This window comes from Miscanthus floridulus, chromosome 5 (genome assembly GCF_019320115.1).
Source record: "Miscanthus floridulus cultivar M001 chromosome 5, ASM1932011v1, whole genome shotgun sequence".
Classification (NCBI taxonomy): domain Eukaryota; kingdom Viridiplantae; phylum Streptophyta; class Magnoliopsida; order Poales; family Poaceae; genus Miscanthus; species Miscanthus floridulus.
In genome coordinates this window covers 147,053,123-147,073,158 of record NC_089584.1, presented here as the reverse complement: position 1 = coordinate 147,073,158, position 20,036 = coordinate 147,053,123, and the positions used below count along the sequence as shown (strand labels likewise).

Sequence of the window (20,036 nt, the reverse complement as noted above, 5' to 3'; positions counted from 1 at the left end):
CTTTGAGATAGTCTTGCTCGTTGATTTCAATCATGGCTTATCAGCTATGGTATAGTGTTTTTCTCTCACAATAAATTAACACTAGTCAGATTTATCAGTCTAAAAACCAACCAACGAACAGGCTGAGACATGTCAGCAGCAATCATGACTCCCAGCGTAATCTTGGCAACGCACCTAGTTAACCTAGTTAAATAATTAACCTGCCAATTAGGCATTACGTCCGACTCGGTCAGTTAAATAACACGTGAACGTCACAGAGTACACGTTAACTGATCACATCAGGGTGAGCCGCGAAGGTCAATCGGGTAAAAATGAAAAAAAAAATCGAAGCAGAGTGCAGCAAGGTGTCAACTGTCAACGCCGACCTCGACAGTCACTTACTGTGTACTACCCATTACTGTTCATGTTCCTTTTGTCTCTTTCGGTTGCAGCTCGCAGAGAAGGACAGGAAGTAGAACAATGCCTACTCAAGTGACGGCTTCCTTGTCACGATTAGGCGGTCCAACTACTTGGCTACTGAGGAGAGGAACCTCAGCGATCAGGATCATCAGCGTGGAGGTCTGGAGGATAGCAGCCGTGTGAAGTGACACTTGGATCATTGGATGCCTGATGCCTCCACATCTCCTGCTCTTAAATTTCCCAACCACCTGCCGTCAGAATCACCCAAGTTCAAAGTTCAAAAGCAAACAGATCATTATCCGTCCCCTGAAAATATCCACACATACCCCAGTGGATGTACTTTTAACACGACTATTTGGAACAAATGCGTCCCGAAAAATCCAAATTCCCAAGAATCCTTGAGCATTTGCCAAAAGGAAGGGAAACGGGAAAAAAGAGGTCTGAACACATGGCGGCGTGCGCTCCGAAAGTTGAAGTGCCGTAGAAATGTTCAACGCCACGAGCCACGAGCCCACCAGGCCAACACCATCGAAGATAATAACATACCAGGCAGAAGCAGGGGGGAAAAACGAAAAAAGCTTCAAGAACACGCGCGCGCGCGGGAATTGCGTCCCGCTCACTCCATTCGATCCTGATCATCGCCGCCTTCCGGCCCGGCGTGCCGCGTGCGTGCTTCCCCACCACTCCACCTGCCGCGATCCGCCACCAAATAACCAACAAAAACCACCTTCTACTCCAAGCTCCCGCAGACGGCTCCAGAACCGAACCCGCCGCCCCTGTCTGCGCGCAACTCCTCCCGCGACACCGACAGCGATGGAAGTGAAGGCGCACACGGCACGGGTCCTGGTGGGCCGCCTGCGCGGCGCCGTCGCCACGCTCGATGGAGCCGCAGCGGCGGCGGCGGTGTCCGAGATCCGCCTCGCCTCCAAGACGGACCCCGAGATCCGGGCGCCGCTGGCGGACGCGGGCGCGGTGCCCCTCCTCGCCTCGCAGCTCCACCACGCGTCCTCCGCGGCCGTGGACGCGGCGGCCGCGCTCCTCAACATCTCCATCTCGGCGCGGGACCAGGTGGCGACGGCTCCCGGCGTGCTGGACGCGCTGACGTCGGCGCTGCGATCCGGCCACGCCGCGCACCACGCGGCGGCCGTGGTCTACAGCCTCCTCTGCGGCGGGGAGTCCCACCGCGCGGCGGTGTGCGCGCGGCGGCCGCTGCTATCGGCGCTGGTGGCGCTCCTCCGCGCGTCGCCCAAGCCCAGCACGCGCGCCACCAAGGACGCGCTCAAGGCGCTGTTCGGCGTGGCGCTGTACGCGCCCAGCCGCGCCACGCTGGTCTCCCTCGGCGCCGTGCAGGCGCTCTTCGCGCTGGTGATGACGGACGCGCGGAACGGCATCGTGGAGGACGCCACCGCCGTGGTCGCGCAGGTGGCCGGGTGCGCCGAGAGCCTCGAGGCGTTCCGGTGGGTGTCCGGGGTGCGGATCCTCCTCGACCTCGTCGAGCCGGGCGGCGCCGCCACGCCCAGGGCAAGGGAGAACGCCGCCGCCGCGCTGCTTAACCTCGTCGTCGCCGGCGGCGAGGCGGCCGCTGCTGAGGTGGTCGCCGTCGGTGGCGCTGAGGAGACCGTGCGCGAGCTCGCCGAGGACAGCGCCGCTAGCCCCCGCGGTAAGGCCAAGGCAGAGGCGCTGCTGCGCGCGCTCGAGGGCGCCGGTCCCGCCGCCAGGAGGCGCGAGCACCGGCTCTCCGATTTCCTCGACGGCCTCGTGCAGTCCGATCCCTACATCTCGTCGCCGGCGTCGGCGTCCACGCACGGCTAGTCAAAGGCTGACGTTTCTGGTTTGATGACCGTGCACTTCATCGTCTAGTCCTCTTTGTACAAAAAAATAGTAGCATCGTTCGTAGCGTAGCCTGGCTAAAAAAAATACCTAGTCTAATACATTTGTTGATCGATGTGAATACTGCATGTCGTCAAGTTTGTGCAAGATTTGTTCAAACTCTGCCTGCATTCAAACCTTCAAATTAAACCAACCGAATCATAAAAAATTTGGATCTCAGTATCTCACCATGGCCATTAGCATCTCCGTTCTCTGCCCCTCTCTCTCTTTTTCGGTCTCTTCATGCAAATCCCAAGCTCGTTTTTTAAATATATATAAAAAAAGAGAAACAGAATGTATGGTCGCATTCAAATTGTAAACTACTCTCTGTTTTAGCCTTATTTAGGTTGAATAGCACCAATAATTGCAGGTGCTTCATTTTTATCGATTTGGAAATCAGATCACTATACGAGGAAGGATCCTAGGATTGATCCCGTCAACCCCTCGAGATTTTTCTCAGCAATCTCGTCAGCTCCCACTGACCCACTCCCATGCAGTGTACCTGACCTGTCAGTCTGTCACCTGCGGTGGCATCGGCGTCGGCAGACCCTACGCTGGACTGGGCCGGGATCACACCATCACAGGCATCTTCCCAAATAGGACCCATTTTAATCTCACCTCATCATGGGCCAGACACTCGAGATAAAGAGGCGGTCACGTTTTTTTTTCGGTGATATTGAAAGGATAGCTCTATTGCTTTAATATCACAGATTCACTTCTCCTTGTTCTCTCTTCTCTCAAGTTATTATCTCTATTGAACGATAGCAAACTACTCTATTTCGGTCTCTTCAGGCAAATCACAAGCTTAGAACGATAGCTCTATTGCTAACTTATTTCTTTACGTTCATATTGCTTTGTTGCTTGTAGCCATGCTTATTATTTACACTTAAAGCATACAAGATCTAAATAAATAAATCCTAATAGAGCACCAACACATAGATAGCATTTTTAGAAGGAAATCACAGTAGTTTCTTAATTTTTGATTTAAACTAAATTACTTACGAAATTTAGAGATTAAGCCAGTGTTTTTATTATTTTTAGAAAAGAGCTACCTTTGAAACCAGCGAGAGGACTATCCGCTACCCGGTTGAAAGCCAGACCTCGCCGTGCAAGTTGAAGTTGGAAGAATATATAGAGAGCGACACCAAACCACAAGAACTTTGCATAATTATACAATTAATTGAAGAGCATGTCGAATGGTTTCCCGCTTACTACAAATCGTAGAGATTGGCTAGCTCATGCCCTACCTAGTTGCACCGTACTGAACAAAAATATGTACGACTATACTACTTGTATTAATCTAGGACTACCACTTGTTGGAGGTTCATTGCATCCAGGCGGCCGCAACCTACGGGACAGGTGGCCGCAACTCTGCATCTTTGGCTGTCATTTTCAATTCTTAGGGTGATGAAATGACGAGATCGGCCGGATGCCAAAACACCTTTAGTAGCTTATTACTCCCTCCCTCTCTGTGTTCCTTTCGAGAAACAATTTTAACTAAATATATATTAAAAAATATTAATATTTATATTATATAATTAATATTATTAAAAAGATCTTTAAATCTAGTTTTTTTAATAAATACATTTGAAGATACAAATTTTTATACGTATTTTTTTATAAATTAAATCAAACGTGCGGCACGTGCAAGTCCGTCTCGGCGAAAGGCTGCCTGCAGATAACCATTTCATCTGTCATCTCCAACCCGACTACTGCATCATACAGTAACCCCAGCAACTTTTCTGTCGTCAGAAAGGAGCCGCACTACTTGCAGCTTTGCTCTGTCTCAAAACCCAAATGCTCAGCTCTTGCTACAATTATTGAGAGTTTAATATATATATAAAATGGGTTACCACTTGAAGTACGGAGTAGCTAGCTAGCTGGCTGTATATCTAACCATGGACCATGGTTCAATGCATCCGGCTGCTCACACGACCATCGCGGTTTCGTACAGCAAGTTGCCCTGGAATGTTCTCTCGAAAGCAATGCAGCTTGTTTAGCTAGTGATCCACGGGCAAATTAAAGATTAGGTACCTGATCAGGTGAAGTGAATCTCTCTTTGTTAGAAGTTACCCTCAAAAGAGAGACAGGTCAAAGTGAATATGCCCCGGCCCGTGCATATATCCACATTTATATATTTCTTTTTTTTTATCTAGGAAGCTTTTATTGATATGAAAACCAGTAATAACGTCGAACACAATTAGCTGATTGTGGCTTATTATCGCAGAGAGAATGGCTTAAGCAACCACATAAACATAGTGTTAGTTGCCCTACTATATTTGGTTTAAGTTTTCTCGTTCATATCGAATATCGTTGAAACTTCTTTGTAGCGTTTTATTTTATATACCTACTATCAAGAAACATCGTACCAAGTTGCACGAGGAAGTTAGCAGGGTTTTCACAGCTAGCTAGGTGCACTGAACATCATTCCAAGCACTGAAGCACCTACTCTCTCTCAATTTATAGAAAAAAAGTATCTTTAAATAAATTTATTAAAAAACTAGATATACACATCTATTAATGATATTATTTAAGTACCATAAATATTAATACTTAATATATATATTTAGTTAAAGTTATTTATCGAGAGATGAAAATGACAAATATTTATGGACTGAGGGAGCAATAATCACGCAGGCAGGATGTGATGGCCATGCTTTGGCTGAGCGCATGGGAATACCCGAACTTGGGACACAAATAAAAGAAGGGACACAAATCGACACTTACCACGACCACGACCTGCTGGTAAAACCTTTATCCCATTTCTTTTCCATCCAGTAAATATATTCCAATTCCTACCCAAATTGGCAAATTCTAGCTAATTCCCAGCGTATATGTTTACAAGATCACTGAAAGCTGACCTGCTGCATTGGCACCCACGTGAACCGGTTGCGGATGCATATGCCCTTCAATTGACGCCATGAACATATATAAGACGGTGGCGGTGGATAGCACCGGCCTCTTCCTCCTCCTGGTCTCCTCTAATCTAATCTCTCAGTCTCAGCCTCTCAGGGCATGCACAGTACACATCATGCTCGATCTTGCAGCTTCTTCTTCTACTACTAGCAGCTAGCCGGTGGCCAACGATGGAAGGAAGCATGGTGATGCTGCTCCTCGCGACGGCGGCCGTGGTGCTTCTGCTGCTCCCGCTGCTGCTCCCTTCTTCCCTGCCGCCACCGCCACCGCCGTCACTGCTGCTGGTCGTCCCTGTCGTGCTGCTGCTCTCGCTGCTTTACCTCGCTTTCCTTCCCACCCGCGACGACGATGATGCTATCTACGAATCACTCCAGATCCATGAAGTGATGGATGGCCATGGGCACATATGATGCGTGGTTTAACTCGATCGGCAGCTGCAGCAGGCATCGAGGATTGATCTGCGCCGCCTCTCTACGCCGGGCAAAAGCCAGCTTTTGGCTACAATGAGGACGCGGATCGGAAGAGATTGATGCGGCTATATAGATAGTGTACGTCCTGGCTGTAATTCTAGTAGGGTATCTTGGTTTCTCTTCTCTGATCTTCTATGAGTTCTAGAGGTTGTAGAGCGAAATTTAATGTGCATATATATGGATCAAACTAGGCAGGGTTTTTAGGTGAGTTTGAAGTGGCTACTGGCTAGCACTGCGAATGAACAGCACTGTTCTCCTTCACTATATTACTAGTACTTGTTACTGCAGCTTTTGGAATATTATTAAGGTTAATGTATGAAAAGTTCAAATCAAGAGATGGAAAATCGAAGGGCGGCTGATGATCATCAGATCAGTGAGCAATAAATGTAGATCGAACAAGTCGTGTTATATTATGGTATGTGTAATTTTCTTTGCATAATATTTTTAACCAACGGCCATCTTTTTTAGTGACCCTAATTGAGCTATAACACTACTACACAAATGAATTTTCCCTATGGTATTTTTGCTTCCAGATCTATTATAATTGACCGTAACAATATATCACCGACCGTCCAGACCGACAAATAATTTTTACCACCGGTTCATGGCTTCGACCGGCGTTGAAAATTATCCTCATATATAAAATGAAAGTCCTACCCACATGATCACACCCGTTCACACTCACTTTAACCTCGAAGCTGCCACCCCCCTCTCTCTCTTCTCTCTCAAACACACACAACCGCTCCCTCTTTCTCACCTCGGCCTGACTGTGGGGGTACGACCCCGGATACCCACGGTAGATTACATGGGCTGTGCCCCCAGGGTTGGTCTAGCCCACAAGACGAAGCCTTGCGGAGCACGGCGCTGCTCGGCGCGTCCCGCAAGATACCAGGAAGATATCCTGAAGATACTACGAGATCTGTTAGGATACGTTCGATCCCATGATTCATGTAATCTATTATTACTTTTCGGTTATCTCCTAGATCTAACCGACTTGTAACCCTACCCCCAGACTATATAAGGCGGGAACGAACCCCCTCAAAACACACGCAACATCATATCATAGCCTATACAATCCAACAGACCATAGGAGTAGGGTATTACATCGCGCTGACGGCCCGAACCTGTCTAACTCTTGTGTCTCTGTTGCCTTCTTGTTCTCGATTACACGCATCTCTGCCGATGAATCTACCTTCGTGGGATACCCCTCGGAGGACTGCCGCCGATATTCTGTCGACAGTTGGCGCGCCAGATAGGAGTGTGCGTGTTGTTTCCATGTCGAATAAGATGGTACATTTTGCAGGCTCTTCGTCCTTCCCATAGCCCGGCCAGATCTTTATGGCCGGATCGATCTCCTAGATCATCAACGCTAACGGAGATGGAGAGATCATCGAGCCGGTGCAGATCGATTCTGCGCCGACTACCCCAACACCTACGAATGCAGATCCGATCTCAAAACCGCCTCTGAGGTCGTCTTCATCAATAATCCGCCGTCCGCTCACCCGCTACGCGAGGAAGCGGGTCGACAATGACGATCTGATCGCATCCATTGATCGGGTTGGCCAGAAGCTCACCGACTGCCTCTCCAACGCATAATCGGCTCTGACCACTCTGGTTCAGCACCGAACACCCTCCGATTCAGATCCATCGGAGGCCATTTAGGAAACTCCAAGGGTTACGGCCCTACCCTTTGGGCTCACCAGCGTCGCCGCCTCCTACAAAGATGTCCTAAGGGGCAAATTCACCGACCAGGTGGGAGATATCTATCCTTTTGCCGACCAGATCATCGACCAGCTCTCGCCGACTATCAACATGCTACACATCGGCCGATGTCCCGAAGATCCCTCCACACCATCCTAGAGGAGAATCTAGACTCTGAGTCCCAGGGCTCCATGGAGACTATCGTCGAAACCGCCGCCGTCCAATCTCCTTTCCCACCCTTTCGAGGAGATGGGATCTTTAACGTCAGCATCGATAGCCCTCCATAGGATGGAGAAGCCGATGAGGACCACGTCGCTCATGTCAACAGAACGCCAACCGTGCACAGCATCAAGCAAATGAGGCCGCCATTGTGCTAGGCGAGGCTGCTCGCAACGAACAACTTGACTCGCAAGGGAGGCCACGCCCACTCCAATGCAGCCTCGACGACGAATTTGTTCATGTTGACGGCCACGACGTCTACAAAGACCCCAAGCGCCAACTTGGTTGTGGCCGCCAATGAGCTCGCCCGGCTCGAGCAAACACCCGAGGTTGCCAAGGTCGTCACCGTGCTTAAAGCGACGCACTGCCTGGTCAACGTGATCCGCCAGGATCAGAGGCCTTCCTACTCGACAAGCTCGATTCGCCGATCCGCCACACCAAGATCCAATCGCCACCCTAGCCGAAGCCATTTCACTGACCAGCATCGCGATGATGGACAACCCCTCCAGGAGGGAGCTAGGGAGAACCGCATCGACTACCCTCACCAACACGACCAAGAAGTCGACCAAGACATCCAAGCGCACATCAACAATCTCTGGGACGCGCGATGTCATATTGACGGACACCGTTTCTCTCGCGATGAAGAAGAAGTACGCCAGCGTCTAGAATATGAACAAGTGTTTGGTAATCCGGACACAGCCCTCCAGCCACTCAACGCCAGCAACGCCACAGATCACGACGGTGATGATCCTATAGGGGACCGTGATGCCTAAGAGGGGGCTAAATTAGGCAACTTAAAATTCTAAACTATGGCCTCTTTTTCTAACCCTAGCAAAACCTATGCAATAGATAAACTATCTAAATGTGTAATTATGATTTTGCTAGTGTGTTGCTATCTCTACCGCAAAAGGAGTAATACAATCAATATAAATGCAGAAGCTAAAGAGCAAGGTAGAGATATGCAAACTCCCATCGATGACTCCGATATTTTTACCAAGGTATTGAGAAGCACGCAAGCTTCCCCCTAGTCCTCGTTGAAGCCCCTCGCAAGGGCCAAGCTCCTAGTCGGGTACCTCTGTGGATAGCCTCGGGCCTTCTTCATGCGCAAGTGGGTCTTTGACGTGCCTTTCGGCAAGCCTCTCCTAGATGCTCCATGCCGTCTTTACTATCAAGCTTTCGGCCAAAACGCCGTGTGTCTTGTTCCCTCCGGTGCACGGTGGTAGCCACACCACAAATGCGGTTGGTATGATCTCTCATGACTACAAGCCCCTTCGATGTACAACAATGGTGCTCGCAAGCACCGAGTGGTAAGAGATATGCAAACCTCACTAAACACTAGGCCAAAACCTAGAGCAAGCGCATAAGCGTTGGTCTAATCAACCTAAGCACTTTGCAAAGCACCTACGCTAATCACCTAATAAAACACTAAGCACTATGCAAGTGAAGATCACTAAAATGGTGTATAAACACCCTTGATGTGTTTCCTTAGCTCCACTCTCCTCAAATGGCTGGTTGGGGGTTGTATTTATAAGCCCCACTGAGAAAGTAGCCGTTGGGGATGAAGTCCCGCTTTTCTGCTACTGACCGGACGCTGATCACGTCTTGACCGAACATGTTCGGTCGTCCCAACTGTTGGAGCCATGAATAACTGATCGGACGCTGCCAGCGTCCGGTCACTTGCCACCGGACGTGTCCGGTCGCAAGTTTGCTGCTCTAGAACCTCTTTGTACTCGATCGGACGCTGCTGTCTTGCGTCTGGTCGGTTTGCTGTCAGCGTCCGGTTGCCGAGCCTCCTGATAGGAGCATCCGGTCGTTTTCCATCAGCATTCGATCCATCGTCCAGTCGCTGCTGCTATTGCCGAGCCTCTTGATTGAAGCATCCAGTCGCTTTCCTCCAGTGGCCGGTCACCTCTGTGAGCTCGTTTCTTCGTAATCTTGCGTGCGGCTTGGTTTATATCTTCATGCTTGGACTTTGCTTTATATCTTGGGTCTTCTCTTGTGCTCCTAAGGTCTTGCTTAAGGTGTTGATCATCGGATTATCACGTCGCATTTGTACAAGTCACGTCTTGCATCCTATTAAACTACAAAACAATCACTTGCAAATTCATTAGTCTAATTTGGTTGTTTTGGTCATCAAACGCCAAAATCCAAAGTAAATGGGCCTAGGGTCTATTTTCCTTACAATCTGCCCCTTTTTGGTGATTGATGACAACACGATCAAAGCAAGCAAATAATATAATTTTAAAATTTAAAAACTACCTACTTGCTAGGATGTAATGCAAGGGGCAAGATTATATGATGCTAAAAGATACTACTTGTAAGACTATATAAAAACTTATCTTACCCTTGTAAATGTCCCCGTGTGGTATTATGGATTTAAGCCTTGCTTTCTATAAATTCTCCCCATTACATAGGCTAATCCATAATCCACTATCCTCTCTTTCTCGGACCATTACCACTTGTAGACACCACTTGTATACCATTACCACTTGTAAATGATCTAGCTTTTGGTCCTACTTATTAATGCTTGCTTTTGGTCCTCTAAATTCTCCTTCTTTGGAATCAAACACCGAAAAGGAAGACATTAGTAGCACAAGGGAGGGTCAAACTTTGTGATCCTTTGAGTGTAGAGTGAAGTAGATCACAAAATTTGACTCTCACATTATATAGACTAAGCTCCCCCTAAATATATGCATACATATGGTAGAAGACAAAGCATATGCATAGTTGGCAAATTTTTGCTCAAAGGAATTGAATCTATGTAATGCATGGAGAAAGCATATAAATATCAAAATGAAATCAACATGATGATATCGGTTTAGAAATACCACATGTGGAAACCAATTTGATTTCTACCACTTGCAATAGGTGGTAGATATTTGAAGTATGATGCTTAACTTTGGAGACTCCATTTTCCTTGCAATGAGACTACTACACACATAATAAGCTTGAAAAGGTGTTAGTCTCAAAGCATCCAACTTGTAGAGTAGCCTCCCTCTAAATTTATGCACACAAGTATAGAGTACTTGTAGGAAACATGTACATTGATTTTAGAATAAAAAATATCACTTGAAAGATGACATCTCATGAATGTGAGAATCATTTTCGAAGATGATATTCGAGAGAAGTTATCTATAATTTGGACTTTGGAACATATTAGATGAACAAATATAAGACAAGCTATGTGTTGTGCTTCTAAGCAATTTTAAACCATGTTGGTTTACTCCAAGGGTTGAGAATGAAACCGAGCAAGCCTACCATATGATATACCTAGTGTATACATGACAAAAGATATAAGCTTGCAAATGCAAACCTAGGCATGAAGAGTAACTAGATGCTTAAGGATACCAATTTATAAGAAATACAACTTGTAGGAAATGCAAATTGATACTACTTGAAGTAAATTTAATCTAGTTACCTAACATGGAGAGGGGATTTTGGGTCCATAGTATTCACTAACCCACTTGGCAATGACTTGTCCATCATGATGCACCCTATGAAATGCACCCATTCTTTGCCAAGTCTCTAAATTCTCCGAAGTCCATTAGACTTCTCACTTCTCTTTCGGGATCCAAACCTTCTTGGTGCTCTTCAGGTTGGAAATGATTTTCTTTGGCACCCAAAAGCATCTGGCCCCATTGTTGGCTTGCTTGTTCACCTTGATGGCCACTACCTTGTCATTTTTCTTCTTCTTCAAGAGATAAGGTGTGGAGGCCTTCTTGTCCACCTTGTTGATGTAGGTGTTGGAGAGCTTGCTTGTTTGCTTTTTCTCCTTCTTTGCTCCTCCCCTATTCTTCACCTTGCACTCATAGGACTTGTGGCCTTCCTTGTGGCACACGTAGCAAACCACGGTTTGTCCTTCATCAAGCTTCTTCACTCCCTTGACGGTGTTATCTTGATGAAGTTAGGCTTGCTTCGCCTTGCCTTTCACTTGAGTCAAGTCCTTGGTGAGGCGAGCTACTTCTTGCTTGAGTTGCTCATTCTCCTTTGCGACCTCTTGTGTGCATGTATCTACAACAACTTTCTCAACACAAACTTGGTTGCACAAAGGTGAGTCTAAACATAAATCATTACAAGAAGTAGAGGCATCCTTTTTACACATATTAATGATAGAACTTTTCCTTTTAGATGCCTTGGTGGGGGTTGTGCTAACAGCTCCAAGATTAGCAACTTTATTAGTTAGCTCATCACAATATTTGCACATGGTTTCCATTTTAGCAAGCAAACTTTTATAAGCATCTTGTGAGCTAGCTAATTTTTCTTTTAATTTTTCATTTTTCTTTACAAGTTGCTCATCATTGATTGTGCATGCATTTGTTGTTGCACTAGCCTCAAATTCCTCAATTTTAGTTGATAGTTCAACATTAAGATTAGCTAAGTTCTCATATTATTTAAGCAAAGTTTTGTATGCTTCTTGTGAACTATCTAGCTTTTCTTTAATTTTTTTGAGGTTCTTTTATTGACTAGTGAACACTTTAGCATAATTAAGATTTTGTTGCACAATTTTTTCATAAGAAGGCATTTCATCATCACTATCACTTTCACTAGAGAATGAGCTTTCGTTACCTTATGCCATAAGGCACACATGAGAAGAGCTTGATGATGAGTGCTTGTGCCCTCGCCTCTTGTGATGGTGTTCTTCTTTACTTGAAGAATCCTTCTATGTCCTTATTGATGTGAGGGCTTGTTTCTTGCATGCCTTCTTCTTTGTCTTGGGTGTGGGCTTATTTAGACAAGCTTCCACAAAGTGCCCTAACTCGTTGTATCCATAGCATCCTCTCTTTCTTTGCTCATTTCTTTGATTTGTGAAAATGAGATCTTAGATTTGGATGGGCACACCCTTGACGTTGAGCTTTTGGATCATCTTTTCCACCTTGTTGATTAGTTTGATTGATTCTTTATCAAGGTCGAAGGTGGAGGAGGAAGATTGATCATCATCACTTGAATCTTCATCATCATCATCATCCTCATCATCATCTTCTTCTTCTTCTTCTTCACTTGAGGAGTTTGAGCTTGAGCTTGTCTCAACTTGCTTGCTCTTCATCTTTTTTTTCTCGCCACATGCAAGAGCTTTGCCTTTGCTTGATGAAGAGGCTTCTTCTTGACCCATCTTACGTGACATTTCAAATGTCACTATCTTACCAATGACTATGGCTAGGGTCATGGTGCTCAAGCCCTTCATGTTGTGAAGGATGGTGATGATGCTTACACATTTCTTTTGTGGTAGTATAGAGATGATCTTCCTCACGATGTCCGCATCTTCTAGCTTTGTTAGTCCTATTAAATGGAGCTCATTGATAATTAGATTTAAACGAGAATACATATCATGAACAAGCTCATCATCATTTATTGTAAAGGTGTCATAATTTTGTTTAGCTAGATAATGCTTTTGCTCATAGACATTAGATGTGCCGTCATGGAGCTCTTGGAGTTTTAACCATATTTCATTTGCCATATTTAAAGTGAATACTTGGTTAAACACATCCATGCTAAATAATTCAAACAATTAATTATTAGCTCTTTGTGGGTTTATTGGGATTCTTAATGGGTTTCATCCCGTCATGAGTGACACTCCAAACTCCCAAATCAACCACCTCAAGGTAGCAAGCCATTCTAGCTCTATAAGCAGGGAAGTTAATGCCATCAAACTGTGGAGGCCTAGAGGTATCCATCCCAACCACTCTAAAAAGCATTAGCTCAACGGCGGTTAAGCCAAAGGTCCAAAATGAGCCAACCTGCTCTGATACCACTTGTAGGGGACCGTGACGCCTAAGAGGGGGTAAATTAGGCAACTTAAAATTCTAAACTATGGCCTCTTTTTCTAACCCTAGCAAAACATATACAATAGATAAACTATATAAATATGCAACTATAATTTTGCTAGTGTGTTGCTATCTCTACCGTAAAAGGAGTAATGCAATCAATGTAAATGCGGAAGCTAAAGAGCAAGGTAGAGATATATAAACTCCCATCGATGACTCTGGTATTTTTACCGAGGTATCGAGATGCGCGTAAGCTTTTCCCTAGTCCTCGTTGGGGCCCCTCGCAAGGGCCAAGCTCCTGGTCGGGTAACTCCGTGGATAGCCTCGGGCCTTCCCCACACGCAAGTGGGTCTCCAACGTGCCTTCCGGCAAGTCTCTCCTGGATGCTCCCCACCGTCTTCACTATCAAGCTTTCGACCAAAATGCCACGGGCCTTGTTCCCTCCGGTACACGATGACGGCTATACCACAAATGCGGTTGGTGTGATCTCATAAGACTACAAGCCCCTCTGATGTACAACAATGGTGCTCGTAAGCACCGAGTGGTAAGAGGTATGTAAACCTCACTAAACACTAGGCCTAAACCTAGAGCAAGCGCATAAGCGGTGGTCTAATCAACCTAAGCACTTCACAAAATACCTACACTAATCACCTAATAAAACACTAAGCACTATGCATGTGGAGATCACTAAAATGGTGTATCAACACTCTTGATATGTTTCCTTAGCTCCACTCTCCTCAAATAGCCAGTTGGGGGTTATATTTATAAGCCCCACTGAGAAAGTAGCCGTTGGGGATAAAGTCTCGCTTTTCTGCTACTGACCGAACGCTGATCACGTCCTAACCGGACGTGTCCGATTGTCCCGACCGTTGGAGCCACGAACAACTGATCGGACGCTGCCAGTGTCCGGTCACTTGCCACCGGACGTGTCCGATCGCAAGTTCGCCACTCTGGAACCTCTCTGTACTCCATCGGACGCTATGTCTTGCGTCTAGTTGGTTTGCCACCAGTGTCTAGTCCAGCATTTGGTCACTGCTGCTGTTGTCGAGCCTCTTGATCGGAGCGTCCAGTCACTTTTCGTCAGCATCCAGTCTAGCGTCTGGTCGCTGCTGCTATTGCTGAGCCTCTTGATCGGAGCATCCAGTCACTTTCCTCTAGCGTTCGGTCATCTCTATGAGCTTGTTTCTTCGCAATCTTGCATGCGGCTTGGTTCCTATCTTCGTGCTTGGACTTTACTTGATATCTTGGATCTTCTCTTGTACTCCTAAGGTCTTGCTTAAGGTATTGATCATTGGATCATCACGTTGCCTTTGTCCAAGTCACGTCTTGCATCCTATTAAACTACAAAACAATCACTTACAAATTCATTAGTCTAATTTGGTTGTGTTGGTCATCAAACACTAAAATCCAAAGTAAATGAGCCTAGGGTCCATTTTCCTTATAGATCCTGAAGGGTCCTAAGCATTCATGAGGGCACTCCAGACACTCCAGTGGCCCAATGATTTCAAAATCACTGGGGTCAAACCCTATGAGGGATGGATGAACCCCACATAGTGGCTACAAGCTTATGCCACCATAGTGTGCACCGCCGGGGGAGATACCAGTGTTATGTCAAACTATCTTCCCACCATGCTCATGCCAACCGCAATGAACTAGTTCACAAGCCTTGCCCCAGACTCCATCAAATCCTAAGAACAACTGAAGAAGGTGTTGACCAACAACTACATGGCTACGTGTACTCGGCCAGGCACAAAGCATGATCTGAATCGCATCTACCAGAAATAGTCCGAGCTCCTCCATAGCTACATCAGATGCTTTTTTGAGATGAGGAATTCTATTCCCAACATCATGGAAGCAAAGGTCGTCACCACCTTCGTCCAAGGACTCCATCACCGTGACCTCCGCTCGAAGTTCAATCACAAGCCGCCAAAGGGGATTAGCGAGATGATTACGACCACCGATCAGTACGCCGATGCCGAAGAGGTAGAGGTACGCTTCAACAAGGATGCGGGCACTCACCACCCAACTCGCCATAGTGACAAGCGCCTCAACAACCGCCGCCATGGTGACCGCCGCCACGATGACTGCGGCCACCATGAGGACAGTGGCCGTGATCATCCGGAAGGGTCCAGAGCCGATCAGTATCATCGCCGCCGACCAGACCACGTCATCACCGCCATTGACGAACCTCATGCCAAATGCAACTATGATGAGCAGTACAGGAAGATCCTCAAAGGCTCGTGTCCTCTCCGCAAGAACAGCAAGCACAAGATGAAGGACTGTTGTGGCTTGGCTAAGGAATTCTAGGACAAAAAGAAAGACGATGACAACGACGATGGAGCCAGAGGTCGCCAACCACCTAGGGACAACAACAACGCCTTCTAGGATCATGACAAAGAAGTCGCCACTATCTTCGGGGGCCTTGCTGCCACCGAGAGCAGACGAGATTGGAAGCTCACCGCCCGCCGGGTGCTTACCGTCAACGCAGAAGACACTATCGCCAACCCTAGCTATCGTCCCTAGTCCGAGGTCCCCATCACCTTTAGTAGGGCTGACCAGTGGGTGGACATCCCTTACATAGGGTGTTTCCCCCTTGTTCTTGATGCAACCGTCAGGAAAGTGCTTTTCAGGAAAGTACTCATCGACGGCGGAAGTGCTCTGAACCTCCTCTTTGCCAGATCCCTAAAGGAGTTGGGCCTTGGAACAGAAGACCTCACACCCTCTGACTCCTCCTTTTGGGGTGTGGTACCTGGCAGGGCATCCAAGCCGCTTGGAGAGATCACCCTCCTAGTACAATTCGACACAGCTAGCAACTACCGCGTCGAGCACATCAACTTCTACGTCGCCGACTTCAGCACTACCTCCCATGCCATACTTGGTCGGCCAGCTCTGGCCAAGTTCATGGCCATACCACACTATGCTTATCTAGTGTTGAAGATGCCTTCGCTCGTAGGAGTGCTGGCCCTACGGGCCAACCTCTCCATCGCCTACGCCTGCGAGACAGAGTCTCATCCTCACCGAAGCCACCGACCTCTCCATCTAGATGGCTAGCGTGGTCACCGATGCCAAGACGGTGCTCACCGACGACCTAGAGATCCCAGTGCTAGAGCCTCCTCGCGCCTCCGCCAAGTCTAAGGAAACAAAGGAGGTTGGCCTCGGCCTCGACGACCCCTCCAAGACCGTCAAGATTGGGGCTCACCTCGACCCAAATAGGAAAGCACACTCATCTCCTTCCTATGTGCCAACACCGACGTGTTTGCTTGGAAACCTACAGACATGCCGAGGGTACCACGGGAGAAGATCGAGCACTCCTTAAATGTCTCACCGACTGCCAAACCGATCAAGCAGAAACTCCGACGATTCACGCCAGACAAGAAGGATGCTATTAGGGTAGAAATAAAATGGCTCCTAGTTGCCGGATTTATTAAAGAAGTGTATCATCCTGAGTGGTTAGCAAACCCTATTCTTGTTCAAAAATGAATAAAGAATGGAGAATGTGCGTTGATTACACTGATTTCAATAAACACTACCCTAAAGACCCCTTCAGTCTGCCTCGGATTGATGAAGTTGTAGACTCCACCATCGGTTACGAACTACTCTCATTCCTTGACTCTTACTCCGGCTACCACCAGATATCTCTCAAAGAGGACGACCAGATCAAGACGTCGTTCATCATGTCTTTTGGTGCGTATTGCTATACCACCATGTCCTTCGGACTCAAGAATGCCGGGGTGACCTACCAAAGGGCCATCCAGATGTGCCTTGAGCAACAGATAGGCCGCAACGTCGAAGCTTACATCGATGATGTGGTCGTCAAATCTAAAACCGTCGACAATCTTATCGTCGACCTCAAAGAAACGTTCGCCAACTTGAAAAGATACAGATGGAAGTTGAACTCTTCAAAGTGCATCTTTGGAGTTCCATCCGACATACTCCTGGGCTACATTGTCAGCGCCCGTGGTATCGAACCCAACCCTGACAAGGTCTCCGCCATCACCAACATGAAACGGCCAACCTACATAAAGGATATACAGAAGCTCACATGGTGTACAACTGCTCTTAGCCGCTTTATATACACTTGGTTCACAGCGAGAAAATTTTCAATTTTGAACTTGAGCTCCTTACATCCTTATGGCAAGCCTTACTTGGAATACACTGCTCGGTGATGGTTCACAACTGCTTGGTGACTTAGTATGGTGGTCAAACTATGAGTCTGACTGCTCGGCTTTGTTCACACCTCTTGGACAAGCTTAAGACGGCATTGCACAGCGGATACAAGGCGCTCGAGGACTAGCTGTGGGGGGTATGACCCCGGATACCCACGACAGACTACATGGACTGCGCCCCCAGGGGTGGTCCAGCCTATAAGACGAAGCCTTGCGGAGCACGGCGCTGCTTGGCGTGCCCCGTAAGACACCGAGAAGATATCTTGAAGATACTATGAGATCTGTTAGGATACGTTCGATCGCATGATTCATGTAATCTGTTATTACTTTCCGGTTATATCCTAGATCTAACCGACTTGTAACCCTGCCCCCTAGACTATATAAGGCGAGCAGGGACCCTCTCAAAACACACGCAGCATCATATCATAGCCAATACAATCCAACAGACCACATGCGTAGGGTATTACGTCGCGCTGATGGCCCAAACCTGTCTAACTCTTATGTCTCTGTTGTCTTCTTGTTCTTGATTACATGTATCTCTACTGATCAATCTATGTTCGTGAGATATCCCTCGGAGGACTGCCGACGATATTCTATCGACAATGACCCTCTGAGGAGAAGACAACGCAGCAGTTGTGGGCTGCCTCTCTTAGTATGGCGGTGGCAGCCCGCTCCTCCATCTCCTAGTGTAGCACTGACAAGCCTCTCTCTCTTCTGGTGCAACAACGACGGCCTGCAGCTCTCTCTCTCTCTCTCTCTCTCTCTCTCTCTCTCTCTCTCTCACAGTCAGATCTAGCATGGTCGGGAGCGATGGCGGCACCCTTCCCTTCCTATCCTAGCATGGAGGCGGCAGCCCTCTCCCCTCTTCTAATGCGACAACGGTGGCCCACCACCCCTATCTCTTGTTCGTGTTCATGGCCAGATCTGGTATGATCAGGGGCATCAGCTTCCCACTCTCATGAGTGAGGATGGTGCGGACGAGGACAACGAGGCACGCGTGGCTACTTATTTCTATTTTTTTCACTTTTCACCGCCGATGTCTCACTGTCTCATGGAAATTAAAGATCATTGCAACAAATAAACAAACAAAAATTCAACCTAAATTGAAGTTTTATGTATTTTTGTGAATGTATAATTAACCTACATATACATTGTTTTAGTCAGTATAAGAGTTTTAGTTTTTAGGTAGAGTTATTCACGATTGATAGGAAATTTTGTTACTATTTTGTATACTCCTATAAGTCCTAAGTTTTGCACTGTATGTTCATAGCCTCGGGAGTATCCATTTCACAACGCAAGTGCCTGTGATATTTTTCTTTCCAAGAAAGTTTAGAGCACTGCATGTAGATTTGCGAGTTTCAGCAAGTGTACACTAGCTCCTAGTTTTAGGTTGATTTATTACACCTTTTGCATTATTGGCATTATTATTGAGTTTCCTTAGTCATCCGTTCATAATGGTGGGGTGTGAACAATGTCTACATTGCGAAACAAATGAAGTCATTTTGCCAAGTTTTCGCTAGTTTACTTGTATATCTTTCTCTGATAATAATAATAATAATAATAATAATAATAATAATAATAATAATAATAATAATAATAATAATAATAATAATAATAATAATAATAGTAATAGTAATAATAATAGTAAAAAAACAATAGCAAAATAGACATCACCGCCAACAAAATTAACCAGTTTATTTATTACTTTATTTATCGTCGTGGTATTTGGGTACGTTTAAAAACACTACAAACCACTAGCCGCTTGAAAATAGTTTAAAAAACAGATAGGATTGGTGAAAATAGTTTAAAAATCAGATAGGATTGGAGAAAATAGTTTAAAAATCCTGGGTAGCCATTAACTTCATATCCAGCATGTTCATATGTATATTGTATCTAACAAATTAAATATCACGATAGAAAAACATTCAAATTTTACTTGGAGATTCATTATCTCCTATATTTATGTACACTCATCGATCGAACCTAGCATTGTAAGTGGACCCAAAACTATTTAAAGAAGGATATGGGGCCAAGAAATTAACAGGGATGCATGCCAAGTTGAGTACTCAAAGCATTATTGCAGACAGCATTGTTGTTTCATGCATGGCTGCACCATACCCCTGACCTTATCAGGGAGAATACAATGCAGAGAGACACCTGTTGTCAAAAAAAAAAAAAAAAAAAAAACAGAGAGACACCAGAGTGGCCACTTGCGCATATTGCTCGCTATATCTATTTGGCCAAAAAGGGTAGTGCAATGCAATGAACCTGGCGACATGATTTGAGCAGCCCTACATAACTAGCTACGGATGACAGCTTTTCTGCACGTTGGTCCGTCCATAGCCGATGGACGGACACCGGCCGGCTTCCGGCCAGCCCACTCCAATTAAGAGGTGTTTGATCCGGCTACTAAAATTTAAAAGGTATATTGAGATAATGTTGTATAGGATGTTCGAATACTAATAAAAAATAAATTATATAATCTATCGGTACTTCACGGAACGATTTTTTTAAGATTAATTAATCCGTCATTA

The 20,036-nt window shown here is 46.3% G+C and overlaps 1 protein-coding gene across 1 annotated transcript; it reads left to right on the top strand.

Moving 5' to 3' along the window:
• The first annotated feature begins 719 nt into the window (after positions 1-719).
• LOC136454036 (U-box domain-containing protein 1-like) lies at positions 720-2,558 on the top strand. The gene has a single exon (XM_066454586.1). The coding sequence runs from the start codon at positions 886-888 to the stop codon at positions 2,209-2,211; it is 1,326 nt and encodes a 441-aa protein (XP_066310683.1). The 5' UTR covers positions 720-885; the 3' UTR covers positions 2,212-2,558.
• The last annotated feature ends 17,478 nt before the right edge of the window (positions 2,559-20,036 follow it).